The sequence below is a fragment of the Triplophysa rosa genome, linkage group LG15 (assembly GCF_024868665.1).
Source record: "Triplophysa rosa linkage group LG15, Trosa_1v2, whole genome shotgun sequence".
Classification (NCBI taxonomy): Eukaryota; Metazoa; Chordata; class Actinopteri; order Cypriniformes; family Nemacheilidae; genus Triplophysa; species Triplophysa rosa.
Window position 1 is genome coordinate 8,990,226 of NC_079904.1, and position 14,985 is coordinate 9,005,210.

Below are 14,985 nucleotides of genomic sequence, written 5' to 3' on the forward strand. Positions count from 1 at the left end.
TAATAATTCATATTGAGGGGTCTAGTTTTGAGAAACTCTTGCAGGAAAGCCCTCATCCATTCTCAGTGAAAACCTAAAGAGCGCAAAGTGCATGACTAATTCACTCACCCCAGCCTAAATCTCCCTGCGTTCCGCAAGTCGTGCTCAGTGATTTTAAATCTGCTTGTATAGATTTTATTCAATAGATAATAGAAAAATATTTATTTTGTGTTACAGGAAAAAGTTTTTAATATAAATTGTATGTAATATATAGTAGTTGACAAAAAAACACTATCGTGTGTCCTATGGTGTGACAGCAAAAATGTAGAAAACAAATTGTTAATATATTATTTTATATTAAGAGAGATTTAAGACATATGTGCAATTTATTTATCAACCACCCACATACATTTTATATGAATGTTCATACTTCCCTTTTACTTACTAAATTATTTTAAAAGCTGCTAGAGTGTTTTTTTGTTGTTGTTAAAAACACAGTTTCATGTAACGTTTCAAATGTAACAAACACATTAAATATATAAGCAGTGATGGACCCTGAACGTTTTGCTCCAGTTTCTGCTTTATTTAAATGAGAATAACCACCCAGGCCGGCTATAAATAAGACCAAGACAGTGCGTTTTCTGAACACAAACAGGCGTGCAATGGGCAGCATGTTGTCTTTTATACAGGGCACTGGGCGGGTAGCTGTTGCTGCGTTCCTCTCACACGTAAACATGGTGAGAGTTGTAATTCTGTCTGTTTTGTCTCTTAATTGTGGGGAGATTTAATGGCTTTAGGGTGTTAAAGTGATTTGTGTCCCTCTTTTAGTTATAAGGGGATCGCACGCACGCACACACATGTTGGGTTTCCATGTTTTATGGGGACATTCCATAGACGCAATGGTTTTTATACTGTACAAACTGTATATCATATTCCCTACCCCTAACCCACCCCCTAACCCTAACAATCACACACAACTGTCTGCTCTTTTAGATTTTCAAAAAAGTTAATTCTGTATGATTTATAAGCTTGTTTCCTCATGGGGACCAAAAAATGTCCCCACAAGGACAAGGAATTTGGATATTGCCATCTTTGTGGGGACATTTTGTCCCCATATCGTAGGGTTTACCCTTCCCCCCCACACACACACACACAAATATTATGTTGGTGCCTCTTCCTGTCGACTCCACATACAGCCGTCTGAGGGGAACCATTAGACATACTGAAGAAAACTTTCAGTTTGAGCTCTGGTCTCAAGACACCTCATCAGCTGAGCATGTTCCACTGCAGTGACCTGACAGGGAACACAAAGCTCTTCATTTCCCCAATGCACAGCGCACAGAGCCAATCAGACGAGAGAGAATGCATGGAAACAAGTGCATACTACACACATACAGTATAACACACACATCTCAGGACACATAAGACAAGGACACACCTAGCTTTGAGTCTTCTTGAATTTGTGTTTGAGCGACAGCACAAATCTGACTGCTTGTGTAATTTGGCAAAAGTCTTTGTCTGAAATTCTTTGTGTATTAAATGCAAGTGCCCATGCTGACTGCAAAAGGCCATGTGGACGTTATGTCAATATGATGTTGATATGGCTGTGTGCTTGTCTCATCACATAATCACACTGTAATGCAGATCATTGAATTCATCACTGTGGGCATGATGTGTCTCCTGTTCAGATTTAAGGACAGAACACACACTAAAATGAAAATCAAAGACAGATATATCTTTTAAAAGCTATAGTAAGATGGTCCATTGTGTTAAAGCTGCAAACCTTCATTTTCTGGTTATAAATCATTTTTTATAAGCTTACCATTGACTATGGTTTCTGTTTCTTTATAAGTTCAAATTTTGACATTTGATGTCATTTGACATCATGTAAAGGTAAATACATAAAGTAACCTGCAATTTCATGTTTTTTAAAAAGATGGAAATATCAAATCAAATGTTACGTTTCAGGCTTGTAAAATCTACCCCACATCAAACAAAAGGAGGAGTAAATGAAAAGTTTGTGTGCAAAACAAAATTTAACCCACTTTTCTTCTACCTTAAAAGGGTGACACCAAATCTAAGAGTGTCAATTGGAATCTATGAGCAGCAGGACGTCTGGACCTGATTAGAAGATGATAACCAGTCTGTCAGCATCCAGCTGGATTTTCCATTGAGCTTCCATTGATCCTCATAGGGGAAGACTTCTGGGCACAGGGGTTAAATAGATCTGATGCTAATGTTCAACTGAGGCAACTGGCAATGGAAAACAGTGGAACTAGGGAAAACAGATAATAAAAAGACCAGATACTAAAAAATATAACTCAACTCCTCAAAATGCATCTGGCAAATGCATAAACAAACTTGCAATAAAACAGAAGTTATAAAATCTTGCTGGAACAACAGACCTCTCACAGGACACTGTACGGAAACTTTATAAATCATTAATATAACAGCCAAAACCACCCAGGCAACCACTATCATGTGAGATTTACAACATCGCTTAACACAGCAGACCTTAGAGGCTACTCCGTCCTTTGGGAGGAGATGGAGTCGTGGTTGCCATGGAGACAGGATGTGATGATGCCAAGAAGTACCAAGTGGACTCCAATCTATTACCCGTGTCAATAACACGAGACAAGGGACTCTGAGCATACTGTATATGGGCCATTACAATACACAGATAGATATGAATCTATACCTACTAGAGATATATTTATATAGAAGGAAACAAGAAGATAATACTTTGGAGACAAGGGAAGCATGAGTGCAGGGACATGCCCAATAAAATGCAAATGAACAAGCTTTTAATAGGCAAGATAGCATGTCCACTGCCATGTCAATGCTGCAGATCTTCACATCTCATATTAATACACAGAGCAATCCTTAATAACCCCTCATTATCCAGAGTGACCCAACAACACTCACGAGACCACCATTTAGCCACAAAATTCATGCTGAATAAAATCTTCAAATAGGCATCTTTGAAGACAACAGGATTTAGAGAGATTCATTTCTTTAAGTGCCAAGAGACTCGACAAGTGCATGCTCAAAGGTGAGAGGTTGTGTACAAGGGCTTTCTGGAGCAGGTGTGTGTGCGCAGAGGCTTGGATACACCATAAACCTATCCAGTGAACCCCTCCGAATTATGCAGGTGAAGATGGAAGCGGGGTCCGGGGGGGTTCTTTTAAAAAGCACTCAAATATCCCCCTCCTAGCAATCCTGTATCCCTGTGTCCTATTAATATGACGAAGCTCAAGCAACAAAAAACCAGAGTTCATTTCATATAGATGCTAAAACGCTTTAATAACGTGCCTCTGTTTCTGAGGACTCCCAGAGGAGTCTGGGTAATTCACTGATCAAATATTGAATTTTTAAGACCCCCAGCGGACTAACCTTGACAGGAGCAGCATATTTCACTTTTACGATAAAAGACAAATCAAGTAAAATGCTGGTTTTGACAATGCAGTTGGAAATACACACACATTATGGCCAAACACCACGCCTTCATATGATTTTGTACTGTGTATTACATATAAAAAGAAACATATTGGTTATTATATTGGTACAAAAATGTCCTCTAACTGTTTAAATTAGTACAAAATATCCTGATTATTAAAATTGACTGTTGTTAAGAGTTGATCAAAGTAAAAGTGCACATATCTTTTTTTTTCATTTTGTGTGATGCGACAAATGCATCTTATTTTCTTCCTGTTAAACATTGTATGAGTGGCGCCATCTAGTGGTTGCAGTTGGTTTAAACACACATAATTGCCTTAATTGCAAGTTTCTTTGAAATATTGCAAGTTTTGTTTTAATAAAAATGACAATTGCAGTACATTACATGTAAATGACCCACTAACCATACATGATGTCTGTACGGACTTTTGTGTGGACAGAAGAACAGAATGTTGGTCATTTGGAAGACCTTTATCAGCTAATGGGACTTAAAGACTGAGCTAAAGCCAAATCAGCGGCTGTTAATTCACCTGTTCACATCCAGATCACAAACACCTGATCCTTCCCAATCTTGTTATTGAGGTGTGTGTGTTACTCATTTCAGCATGCATTGATATACAAACGGAATACTGTTTGTTGTGACAAACTAACCTTGATCAAAAAAGAAAGCAAAAGGCGCGGAATGGGAACATGGATGGATGCATTCATTGTAAAGCCAAGGCTAAAAAAACCTTGAGATTTCAATAGGATTCGTTGTGAAGCTGATAAGTTGATTGTGCAGAGAAGGTTTTTCTATGGCCATGATGGCTTACCTTTCATCCAAAACTCATGGGGAGAGAAGCTTGTCTGGGCATTTTAACCCCTTCTGACCTTTCCTCTAATGTCATTTAGCACAATTGCTTTAGACAGTCTATGTGATCAATACATGTTACGCCTGTCAGATTTCCTACTCTGAATCCTCTGCTTAAAGAAATCTTTCACGATCATGTCATTCTGAAAATGCATGACTATTTTTGGGTGAACTATCACTTTAAGTAGTTTCCTTAGAAAATAAAATAAAATGCAAAATGGCCTAGAATCACCATGTAGAACTAACCATTTTGCACAATTTTGTCTTTGCCTCTGTAAACAATCTTGGTTCCAATTTCCAACCCCCTGGAGACATGAATTTGGTTAAACTATCTTTCGCAGAACACAAAAAAGTTATTTTGAAAAATGTCAGCAGCTCAATAGGATCAGCAACTAATATTAGAAAAACAGATGGGCAAAAGCAAGTATGCTGGTATCTGTGAACAAAAAGCTACTTTTTATTTATAATAACTCCAATCTATTTCTGTCACCTATTCCCACAGCTCTAAATAAAAATAGTCTTACCTCTAAATCCCCTAAAGAGGTTAATCTGACAACCAAAACTTAATTACAGGGGCCATGATGGAACATGGGGCACAATTAGAGCCCAAACTAAACCAAACAAGCCAGAGAGACCCAATTAGAGGCAGTCTCAAAGTGATGGAAATGGTCTGGTGTGACAGAATTAGCCGTTTTAAAATCACACGCACGTAACACGAACGGCCATAGCGTTTACATGTAGTGACATCCTGTCACACTCAACCAACACACAATACAAAGAGACACATGAAGACGCTCTCCAAAGTTCATTAGAGCAGATGTGTGTTTCTAGGGAAAGTAGACTGTGATGGATGGACCACTGGAAACCTTTAGCTTGAGAATGAAACCACAAATGTCAAGTTATCTAATGTGTAATAGAGAATGGACTACTAACTATATCTTTACATTTTCAGAAGAAAATAAGTGGTGCATGTCAAGGTTGTTAAAGAGTTGCTTTAGTATTGTTAATGTTATTTTTACAAAGTAAAACGTATTAAAGTATGTATTAAAGGGAGTTCACACCAAAAATTCTGTCATTTATTCACCCTCACATCATTCATAACCAGAATATGACTATCTTCTGTGGAGCACCAAAGAAGATATTTTAAGAAATGCCTCAATGGTTTTGTATCCATACAATGGAAGTCAACGAGGGCCAATGTTGTTTGGTTACCAACGTTTTTTAAATCAACCGATCTTTTTTCTTTATATAGTGTATATAGGACAGTTGAGGCAGACAGGAGCATGAGGGTGAGAGTTAGAGTGTGGGATTATGATATGACCTGGGTCAGACTCAAACCCGGGTCCCCGTGAGCCAACAGCTCAGATATACGTGTCTGGCATGCTAACCACTGGGCTACAGCTCTGACAACCACCCTATACTTAAACCTTTAGTTCTTTATGTGTTTTTATGTGGTTGGGTAAGTCCAGTAAGTTAGATAAGTAATGGCACACCTCTCTCAAGTCACCCGGTATAAGCATCCAATGCACCATTCATGTCCACAACACAAGTGGTGCAGACAAGTTATATGGCTACACTACAATTGAATACTCCTCCAAGTTACTACCTCTATCACCTAAAAACAAAAGGAACGGTCTTCCACAATGACCGACAGGTCTTAGTCATTCCCACAAGACAGTGACCACACTGAGTGACGGTTCTTTACAGTTGCGCAGCTCTTCCCCCCATTATTAATGAGGTGGGGGTGGGAGAAAAGGAGAAAGAGGGAAATGTTAAAGAAAGGGAATGTGAGAGAAAGATGGAAAGCAGAAGGCAGTAACAGAATCCACCTGTCTTTAAAGAACGGTAACATAAGCAGTGAGATTTCTTTTGTCCTGCTTCTGCCATCAGCAGGGGATGTGTGTGCACGCCTGAGGGGTTTCAACTATTAACAAAGTGCTTTTGTCATTCTGCTGGCTGGAACTGTAAGAGTTAGTTAGGCAGGGTATAGATGAAGCTTTTTGTATTCAATATTCACAGCAAGGGGCTAAGGCTACCCACAATCCCTCACTGAGATTAAGGATACAAGGACCGCCACAAACAATAGTAAAGACCAAAATTAACTTTGGCCTCCTTAGGCAGGGGTCTGATGGAGTTATCCGAATAGTGGACACCAGTGAAGTCTATATTGTATCTGCAATGAAATGGTCACTAGAGTACTATGGATGTTATTTTATAACAGTAACTGTATTTAAAGTGTTAGTTCACCCAAAAATGAAAATTCTGTCATCATTTACTCACTTTGACTTTCTGTCTTCCGCAAAACACAAAAGAAGATATTTTAAAGAGAGTTGGTAACCGAACATCACTGGCCCCCATTCACTTCCACTGTATGGACACAAAACCAACGCAAGTGAATGGGGGCCAGTTAACAACTTTTTTCAAAATATCTTTTTTTGTGTTCTGCGGAAGAAATAAAGTCATACAGGTTTGAAATGACAAGAGGGTGAGTAAATGATGACAGACTTTTCATTAGTAAATCAAATAAAATGTAAAATGGCCTAGAATCACCATGTAGAACTAACCATTTTGCACAATTTTGTCTTTGCCTCTGTAAACAATCTTGGTTCCAATTTCCAACCCCCTGGAGAAATGAATTTGGTTAAACACGTCTCACTATTCAGTGTCTGTTCCTGCTGGTTTCTGTCACTCCCTCGAGTCATTGAGGAATATTATCACCCTGACCAACCACCGACCAGGACGCTTGAGCTCAGCTTAACAGAGATCTGTGCAACACCTGCTCACTGTTAATACTGTAACACTACTTCATGACCAGTGTCACAGAACAATACACAATGAAAAGAAGAGTAAATCAACACGAATAGAAAAGCAAGAGAGAAGAGAGGGGAAAGTGTGTGTGTTTTAGAGTCAGTACTAAAAGTGTTAATTCACAAAGGCAAGAGTATACTATGTCGAAGACAAGCAGAGCTGATATATGGAGCATCTTGAGCTGTCACAAAACATCAGCTCAGACTAGTGTGAGGAGGGAGAAACAGTCGGCTCTACTTTGACACCAGAACAGCCCAGATCACATGTAACCTAAACGTACAAACACCGACCGCACTGTCAAGAAGCAGAAAAAACATGATTTACCACATATACTAAATAAAACATCACAATAAGATAAGTGTTAGTGATTTTACTATTCTTTAAAAAACAAATCTCATTGCTTATAATGTAAAACCAAAAGCACTAAAATCCAGTTTAAGCCTTCATCCTTGTATCGCCATATTTCATGATTTTTATTTTTTGTCATAAATCCTTCTTATTCGTCACCCTTTATGTTTGTCACTGGGTTTTGAGAATATCTAACCAATGCAAAGTATTAATGTGCAGTGTTTTTTCCATTTCCTAATAAATATGTGTGAGGTGATGAGATGCTATATCTGGGTCAGCTCCATCAGAATCAGGAAAGATCAGTCAGCTGTTTCCTATTGTCCTCAGTTCCCACTGGCAGCTGGGTCACATCTCCTCTGCTTCTTATCATTCTACTGTTATCTGAGCATCTGATATGACGTGTATAGACAATCAATACATGCTAACATGAGCTTAAAGGGTCTATCCGGACAATTAAATGCTGTAACTGATTAAAGACTGCTTTTCAAACTGGGCTACAAAGAGGTTGTCTTTTTCTATATCATTACATCAAAAACCCTTCAGATCACATACTGTACCCTGACATATCTATGATCATCCATCATATTTTCACATTTTTGGTGCACGCTTTATAACAAACCCCAATAACCGCCATAGATCGAACACATCAGTACTTCATCGTGAATGGCCAAACGTCTCTAAGAAAGATCAATAAATGGCTTTCTGCGTCATATTAAGTGAATGAAGCTAACCTTATTGAAGGCAGGAAGGCAAGGGGCCCCGAGGGGTCAACCGAAGAGGTTGTGTTACGTCCTGAAAGGTCAAAGGTCACAAAGTCTGAACCACACAATCTGTGAGCGGATTGGTTCAAACATGCTTATACAAAAGCAGTCACACCAAAGACAATGACAGCATCGTGGTGTGTTCTGTCACAACTAAAAGGTTACTTTAATGATTTATTATGCTAATAACATAGACAGCTTTGATACTAAATTTTGACTGTATAAGCAGTGGTTAAAGCCGTTATAAAATTCTTATTCAAACAAATTTATTACCCCACATTTTAATGCACCAAGTTGCCAGTCAACAGTTGAACTACTAGAATATAACTAAATTAACTATTAGTTTGGGTGTAAAGAATTGTTTAATATGATACTTATTAATTATAAATGTCTTTAATCTAGGGCTGTCAAACGATTAATCGTGATTAATCGCATCCTGAATAAAAGTTTAGTGTTTACATAATATACGTCAGTGTGTACTGTGCTGCTTATAAATTTTGTATTTATAAAAACATACACAAACATGCATATATTTTAAAAATGCATAAAAATGCATAAACAATTATATATAATTAAAATTAATGATAAATATATATAAATACATAAAATATTTCCTAAATATGTATACATATATTGTGTATGTGTTTATAAATACAAAATTAATATGCACAGCATACAGACATATATTATGTAAACACAAACTTTTATTCTGGATGTGATTAATCGCGACTAATCGTTTGACAGTCCTACTTCAATCACATTGTCAATTATAGACAGTTTTCAAATTTCAAAGTCCTGCCTATCAATGTCAGTTGTAGACTCAATATGTATTTCAAAAATCATTTGAGACATACAAACGCATTTTATAAACATCACCCCGCGTATAATTTTTCATTTGACTTTTCCCTCAATAGGACGCTAGACTACAGCCATTCCACAGCACAAATCCACTAAACACCATCAAACAAACAGTTACTATATTCACAAGCTGTACACTTACAGGGAACGCAGGATATTGAGTTCCTTTTGCAACAGGATTGAGAGCGTGTGAGCGTATCTCCTTGTGTTCCTTTACCCTCAGCTCTTAACATGGGTTTAGGGGTCCACAGTGATTCTGGTCTCTGATGGACCTTAGAGGCCAAAAGTCTACGCCTGATGCTGCACTCCGTCCTGGTGCCAGGGTTTGGATCAACGACCGTAGATTGGAGCTGTAAAGGTGGTGTGTTGCCCATCTTGCAGTTGGAATGGTTGGCATCCCGCTCTTTGTAGCAGGCCTTGTACCAGCAGCCCAGTACAGGAACCGTTGAGAGGTGCTGAGCATATGTTAGCATGCTGAGGATCCTCAGGCCCAGAGCTGTCCTGCGGGGCGGACCTAAATTTGAACCCCTCCCTCACTCGCAGTTTGCCCACCCCTTAATCAAGCAACTTCAGGTCTGACCCCTGCCGTCCCCACATCAACTCTGGGGGAAGGGTAGCAGTGGGCGGGGCTTGCTCTTTGCAGCACGCAAGGGACCCTGTCAAAGCCTTGGATCTTCAGAAGACAAACCCCTCGGCTCCTCTCCACACTCCTTTCTTCTGGTCCCGCTTGAATTGATTTTCGCCAACAAAGGCTGAGATCCACCGAGTTTCAAATTACACACAGAATGGCATCTTCAAAACAAGCAAAAGATCTGACAAACCACACTATGCTAATTTGAGATTTCATAAAGATCAGAAACCCATCATTTAGAAAGTTTTAGAGGTTTCAATCAATGCCGTTGGAGGAAAGATAATGAATATAAAAATGGCATCACATCACAGAAAACATCCCCCAAGATGTTAACAGAAAGATCTTCACTGTCATGTTTAGAATGATATCCAGAGAAACAAACATGCAAATTAAGATCCCGCAAGAAACCAAAGATCTTGTATGAGTTTACTGCTGATCAGGATTCAGGATACAAAGGAAGGCTGACTATCATCCTCTTTGTCCTGCCACTGTTTGACCAGAGTGTTTGCCTTCCCCTGCTTCGCTCTGAGTTAATCTCTTAACCCAGATTATCAGACAGTCACACAGATGCTCACAGGTAATTAAGCCTGATATCACCTATATATATTATATATATTCAAGACAGATATCACCTATGCAAAAAACGAATCTAACACGTCAAATTCTACCATCTTCACATTAAATACACAGCTAGCTTCGCCACATTTAGCTTTTCTGAATAGTACAACAAATAATCAGCAACAATTGTGTAATCGACAATGTATTTTTCTGTGCCCTTGTGACTGTTAATCATACTTCCTGTACTGTGATCAGTAAGATCTACTGAGTATTTCTTTATGAGTGTCTAATCACATGTGTTAATCTGAATACAATCTGATTAAAGTGAATTGTTTTGGGTGTTGCAAACCTGCTGAGGTGGAAATTTGTGTAGCCCTGGAAACCACGGCTCAGCAAGCAAGGGCAGTAAAATAGCGCCCTCTAGCCATGGATTAGCAAATAAACTGCATCACAGTCCCACATGGAATTAATAGGCATTTTTTACCTTATAAAATTTATATTCTTTTCCAACTGTAAAAACACATTGCATATCAAATTCATATTAACCATTTTTACAATGAATATATAATGCTAATTATGTAATAAAAATAAAATATATTCTAAAAATTATTAAAGTTTTTCAGCTGAATTACAGTTAAAATACAAGTTATTTATTTATTTTTTAGATTGTTTAAAAAAGATCAGTAAGAAATTATGTTGAATAATTGTGATCTCATTATTGGCCCAAATATATCCACCGTTTATATAACATTCCTCACCGAAATGCAGTGAACAAACAAACAGCTGAACTTTGCGAATGTCACGGTCCCAGCGTCTTGTTTATGAAATTCTAGTCGTGTGGTGGGATCGGGGCAGAGTCCTTAGGTTGTATGTGAGAAAACCATGAGTTGTTTGTTATTCCTCTCATGTGTTTTCTCGTGTCTCGTCATTGGCCCCGCTCCTCTCGTTTCCTTGTGATCTTTCCCTGAGTGTTTAATGTCCCACACCTGCCCCGTGTAATTATCCCTCGTTTGTCTTCCCTATATATACCCTCTTGTTTCTTTGTCCTGTGCTCTTGTATTGCGTGTACGTATGTTTATGTGCGGTTCATGTGTAGATGCATGTTCTTGAACCCGTGGTCGTTCTTGTTGAAGTCTTTGTGTTCCTGGTTCTTGCCCTGCCTGTGTTCCCTTTCATGTTATTTTTGGTAAGACGTTTGGTCATTGTTTTAGTTAGTTTATTGGCTGTTCTTGTTTTCATGCCCCCTCGTGGGAAGTCTTTGTTTTCTGTTTGTTTCTTAGTTTAGTTCCTGATTTGTACCCCTCGTGGGTTTTTGTTTTGTGTGTTTTTGTTTAATATTAAAGTCTCGTGTTAACCCCTTCACCGCCTGCCTGCATCTGGGTTCTTCCACTCCGTATTTCGTGACAGCGAATGCATGACATTGAAGGGCATGCTCTTTCTCTCGCTCTAGCTGGTTGACGATGTGTGCGGGTGCTTTTTCTCCCGCTCTAGCTGATTGATGCGTGGGCATGCTCTTTCTCTCGCTATCGCTGGTTGATGCGTGGGCGTACTTTTCTGAGAGAATTGTCCAATAAGACTAAGAAAAGTTGTTATGTAACGGAATTTCATGTTCTAAATATACTTTCTGAAACCTATACGAACGCTGGGGGAGTGTATCGAGCACAGAAATACTACATCATACGGCCAACTCGTTTTTGAGTTGATCATGTCAAGCATGAGAAGCCAGCACGTTTAACATGGTAAAGAAGTCAGAATGCATGAAACTGTGTTAAACCACCCCTTTAAATATTTTATTTAACACGTTGAAGTCTGTGCTTACGAAAATGCTAGACAAAAGGGGTTTTCTCGCATAATCTTGAGTGTTTTTGTTCATTCAAGCACGAAAGAGAATTTAAGACTGGTGCGTTGTCTGACAGATTCTGAAAAGATTTACTGAAGCAGCCTTTAGCCCGTGACTGTATGGACCAGACTGGACCGCTGTTGCATTGCGTTTTGCCGCATCCCAAAGCTAGAAGCTGTCTATCTATACTGAACGCGTCAAAGCAACTGTTTCAAATCGTGCTCGAGTGGTTTAAAGGCCTTTACATGAATAAGAGCGTGATTATATAATGACAAAACAAAAGGATGCTGTGTTAATCTGAAAAAATTAACGCGCTAAAATTGACAGCCTTACTAAAAATGTACAATGCTGATGTCAAAGTTCTTTTCTGCTATAACTAAGCAAGAAAAACAAGGTCCACCATGCAAGAAAAAAAATCTACAGAATTCTGCCCCCATGATTTGATAAACCATTCACACAAACTGAAAGAATTCTTTACACACTTCTATTTCCTTTCCACAGAAGTCTTGCAACAAAATGCTCATATGATTTACGATAAGCATGCGTGCTTGTAAGCCGACCAGTAAGGAATGTACCAGCTATGCGTGAGAACCCCTCAAAGGGGTCAGAGTGAGATGCCAATCTGAGAGTAATGGCCTTTCATATTACACCGACACAGGTGACTGTAGTATGACAGTAGGTCATGGGAGGATCATAACTAAAAAAGTGTCAAGGTTAACAAGAAGGTTAACAAGCTTGTTAAAAATGAAATGCATTGAATTGCTCAGACATGGAGACCCGATTAGAATACAAGTGTCTAGCACCAATAGTATGACTAAAAATGTCCTGAACCCTGTCTTCTATTGGTCGATAAACAGATGGTGATGTCTCAAATTCACAATATATTCTTCTGAATTATAATTACTTCAAAACAACTACAACACGTGTGTGAAAGCCATCCATCTGATCTTGTGTAAAACAGGTCTATAAACGTTTTACTTCACATGGCTGCTATAAGAGCTAGACATACCATAAGCACAAGTTTATATATAGGATAACACTGATCCTAAGGGGTACGAACGTCTACCATACATAGCTGTAGGGTTTTAGTTCCACATTCATACAGTGTGAAACCCGGTTATTGCACAAGCAAGACACAAACAAACATCATACTTCAAAACAAACCACCTCAAATGTCAAGCTTTGACATGCAACTAATTTCAATGATATCTGGGCTGTTCCTGCATTGTTCCGTAAACCACAAAGCCAAACATTTTTTTTAAATCATCAGTCTTGTTAAAGCAACTTTCCAAACTCTCATGAACTCCAGTTTATTGGCACTGTGGCTGCATCTTGGGTCACATTAAACAAACAACCCTGAGTCTTTCCCCAATGATGTATTAGCTGTATGTTTAAATCATGTACTGTCTGTCTCATTTTTAAAAGTCTGCGGAATTAGGTCAACAACTAAGTGGGTGAGTTTAGAAGTCATGTTTAAGATTTCAGAGTCTTATTTTAAATGTTGTGGCCAGTAAATCCTGAAAAAGCTGAAAAATGGTTAAATGACAGTGTAGCCAAACACTGTCTTATGAACAAACCCAATTCTATTGACAGTTTACACAGTTTTTTTAGCCTTATCTTCACCAGAAAAACATCTACAAAAGTCACTGTCTTACCATAGAGTTCACAAGACCATAAGCTGAGCAAAAAGTTAGAAAACAAGACTATCTGTGTCCCTAAATACAGGCTAGCAAAACTCCACATGTCTGTGGCAAATGTGCTTTAAAGTCCCCGTGAACCAGAAGTTGCGATCATTTTTACTACCGTATACTGACACATTTCCGAGTGAAAAGGAATTTCAAAGGAGAAAATGAGTGGGCGTGGGTTGAGCTTTTCACTAGGAATTGATTGGATGTGTAAAAACAGCTGTTGCATTGATTATGAAATGAAGCTGGCAGCAGACTGACAGTTGAAGGGAAGGAGTTAACGGATGCTCCGGCCAAGTCGTCTTATTTATTTGTGATGGAAAGTCATTTCAGGGCGGAAGTGCATTTTCAGATTTTAACTGAAGATTATGAGGGTAGGGTACATTAAAAGAAAATGACCCACATTTTTTAAGCTATTTACTATAAATGCTGCAATATTTCATGAAAAAAATAAGAATTGTCATTTTTTATTTCACTGGGACTTTAAAGTGATAGTTCACACAAAAATAAAAATTCATAATTTACTTGCCTTCTTGTGATTTCAAACCTGTATGACGCAGAACACAAAAGAAGATATTTTGAAGAATGTTGTTAACTGGCCCCCATTGACTTTTTTGTTTTGTGTCAATACAACAGAAGTGAATGGGGGCCAGTGCAGTTCGGTTACCAACTTTCTTCAAAATATCTTCTTTTGTGTTCTGTGGAAGAAAGAAGGTCATAAAGTTTTGAAACGACAAGAGGGCGAGTAAATGATGGCAGAAATTTCATTTTTGGGTGATTTATCACTTTAAGCAAGAATAGTACACACACAAACATGATGTCAATGCATTTATCTCACTAAGAAGCTTGGCAACAAATCTGAAACATGTACACACATCGAGATAAATACAACATCCATCTGTGCTAGTCTGTAGTACTGTACACAGTAACAGTGACAAAAACAATGACTGCATTCTGAAGTAAATAATATCACACAGCAAACTCATCTTTGCAACATCTCAGCGGTTTGCAAAAAGTATTTTGCCTTTTTCTTTCTTGTTGCGTGTAAAAAAAACTAAATCCCAATATTTTCCCCAACCACAAAGACTTACTTTCCAAGCCTGAACTCTCTCTCCCTTTCACACCAAAGTGCAACATGCTCACAGACACACAAATGTCCTCACCCTCTAGACATGCCATGGCTCTGTGTCCATTAGAGACAATCCTGGAGA

At 38.5% G+C, this 14,985-nt stretch overlaps 1 protein-coding gene across 6 annotated transcripts in view; it reads right to left on the minus strand.

The window, feature by feature from the left end:
• The window catches only part of nhsl1b (NHS-like 1b), an 82,408-nt gene that overhangs the window by 24,079 nt on the left and 43,344 nt on the right, over window positions 1-14,985 (minus strand). The window contains exon 1 of one of the 6 annotated variants that reach the window (XM_057353546.1): window positions 13,745-13,847. The exons of the other annotated variants lie outside the window; for them this stretch is intronic. Within the exon in view, the coding sequence (XP_057209529.1) occupies window positions 13,745-13,832 (88 nt within the window). The 5' untranslated portion in view covers window positions 13,833-13,847. Of the gene's footprint in view, window positions 1-13,744; window positions 13,848-14,985 lie in introns of those variants that run through there. 6 annotated transcript variants of the gene reach the window in all.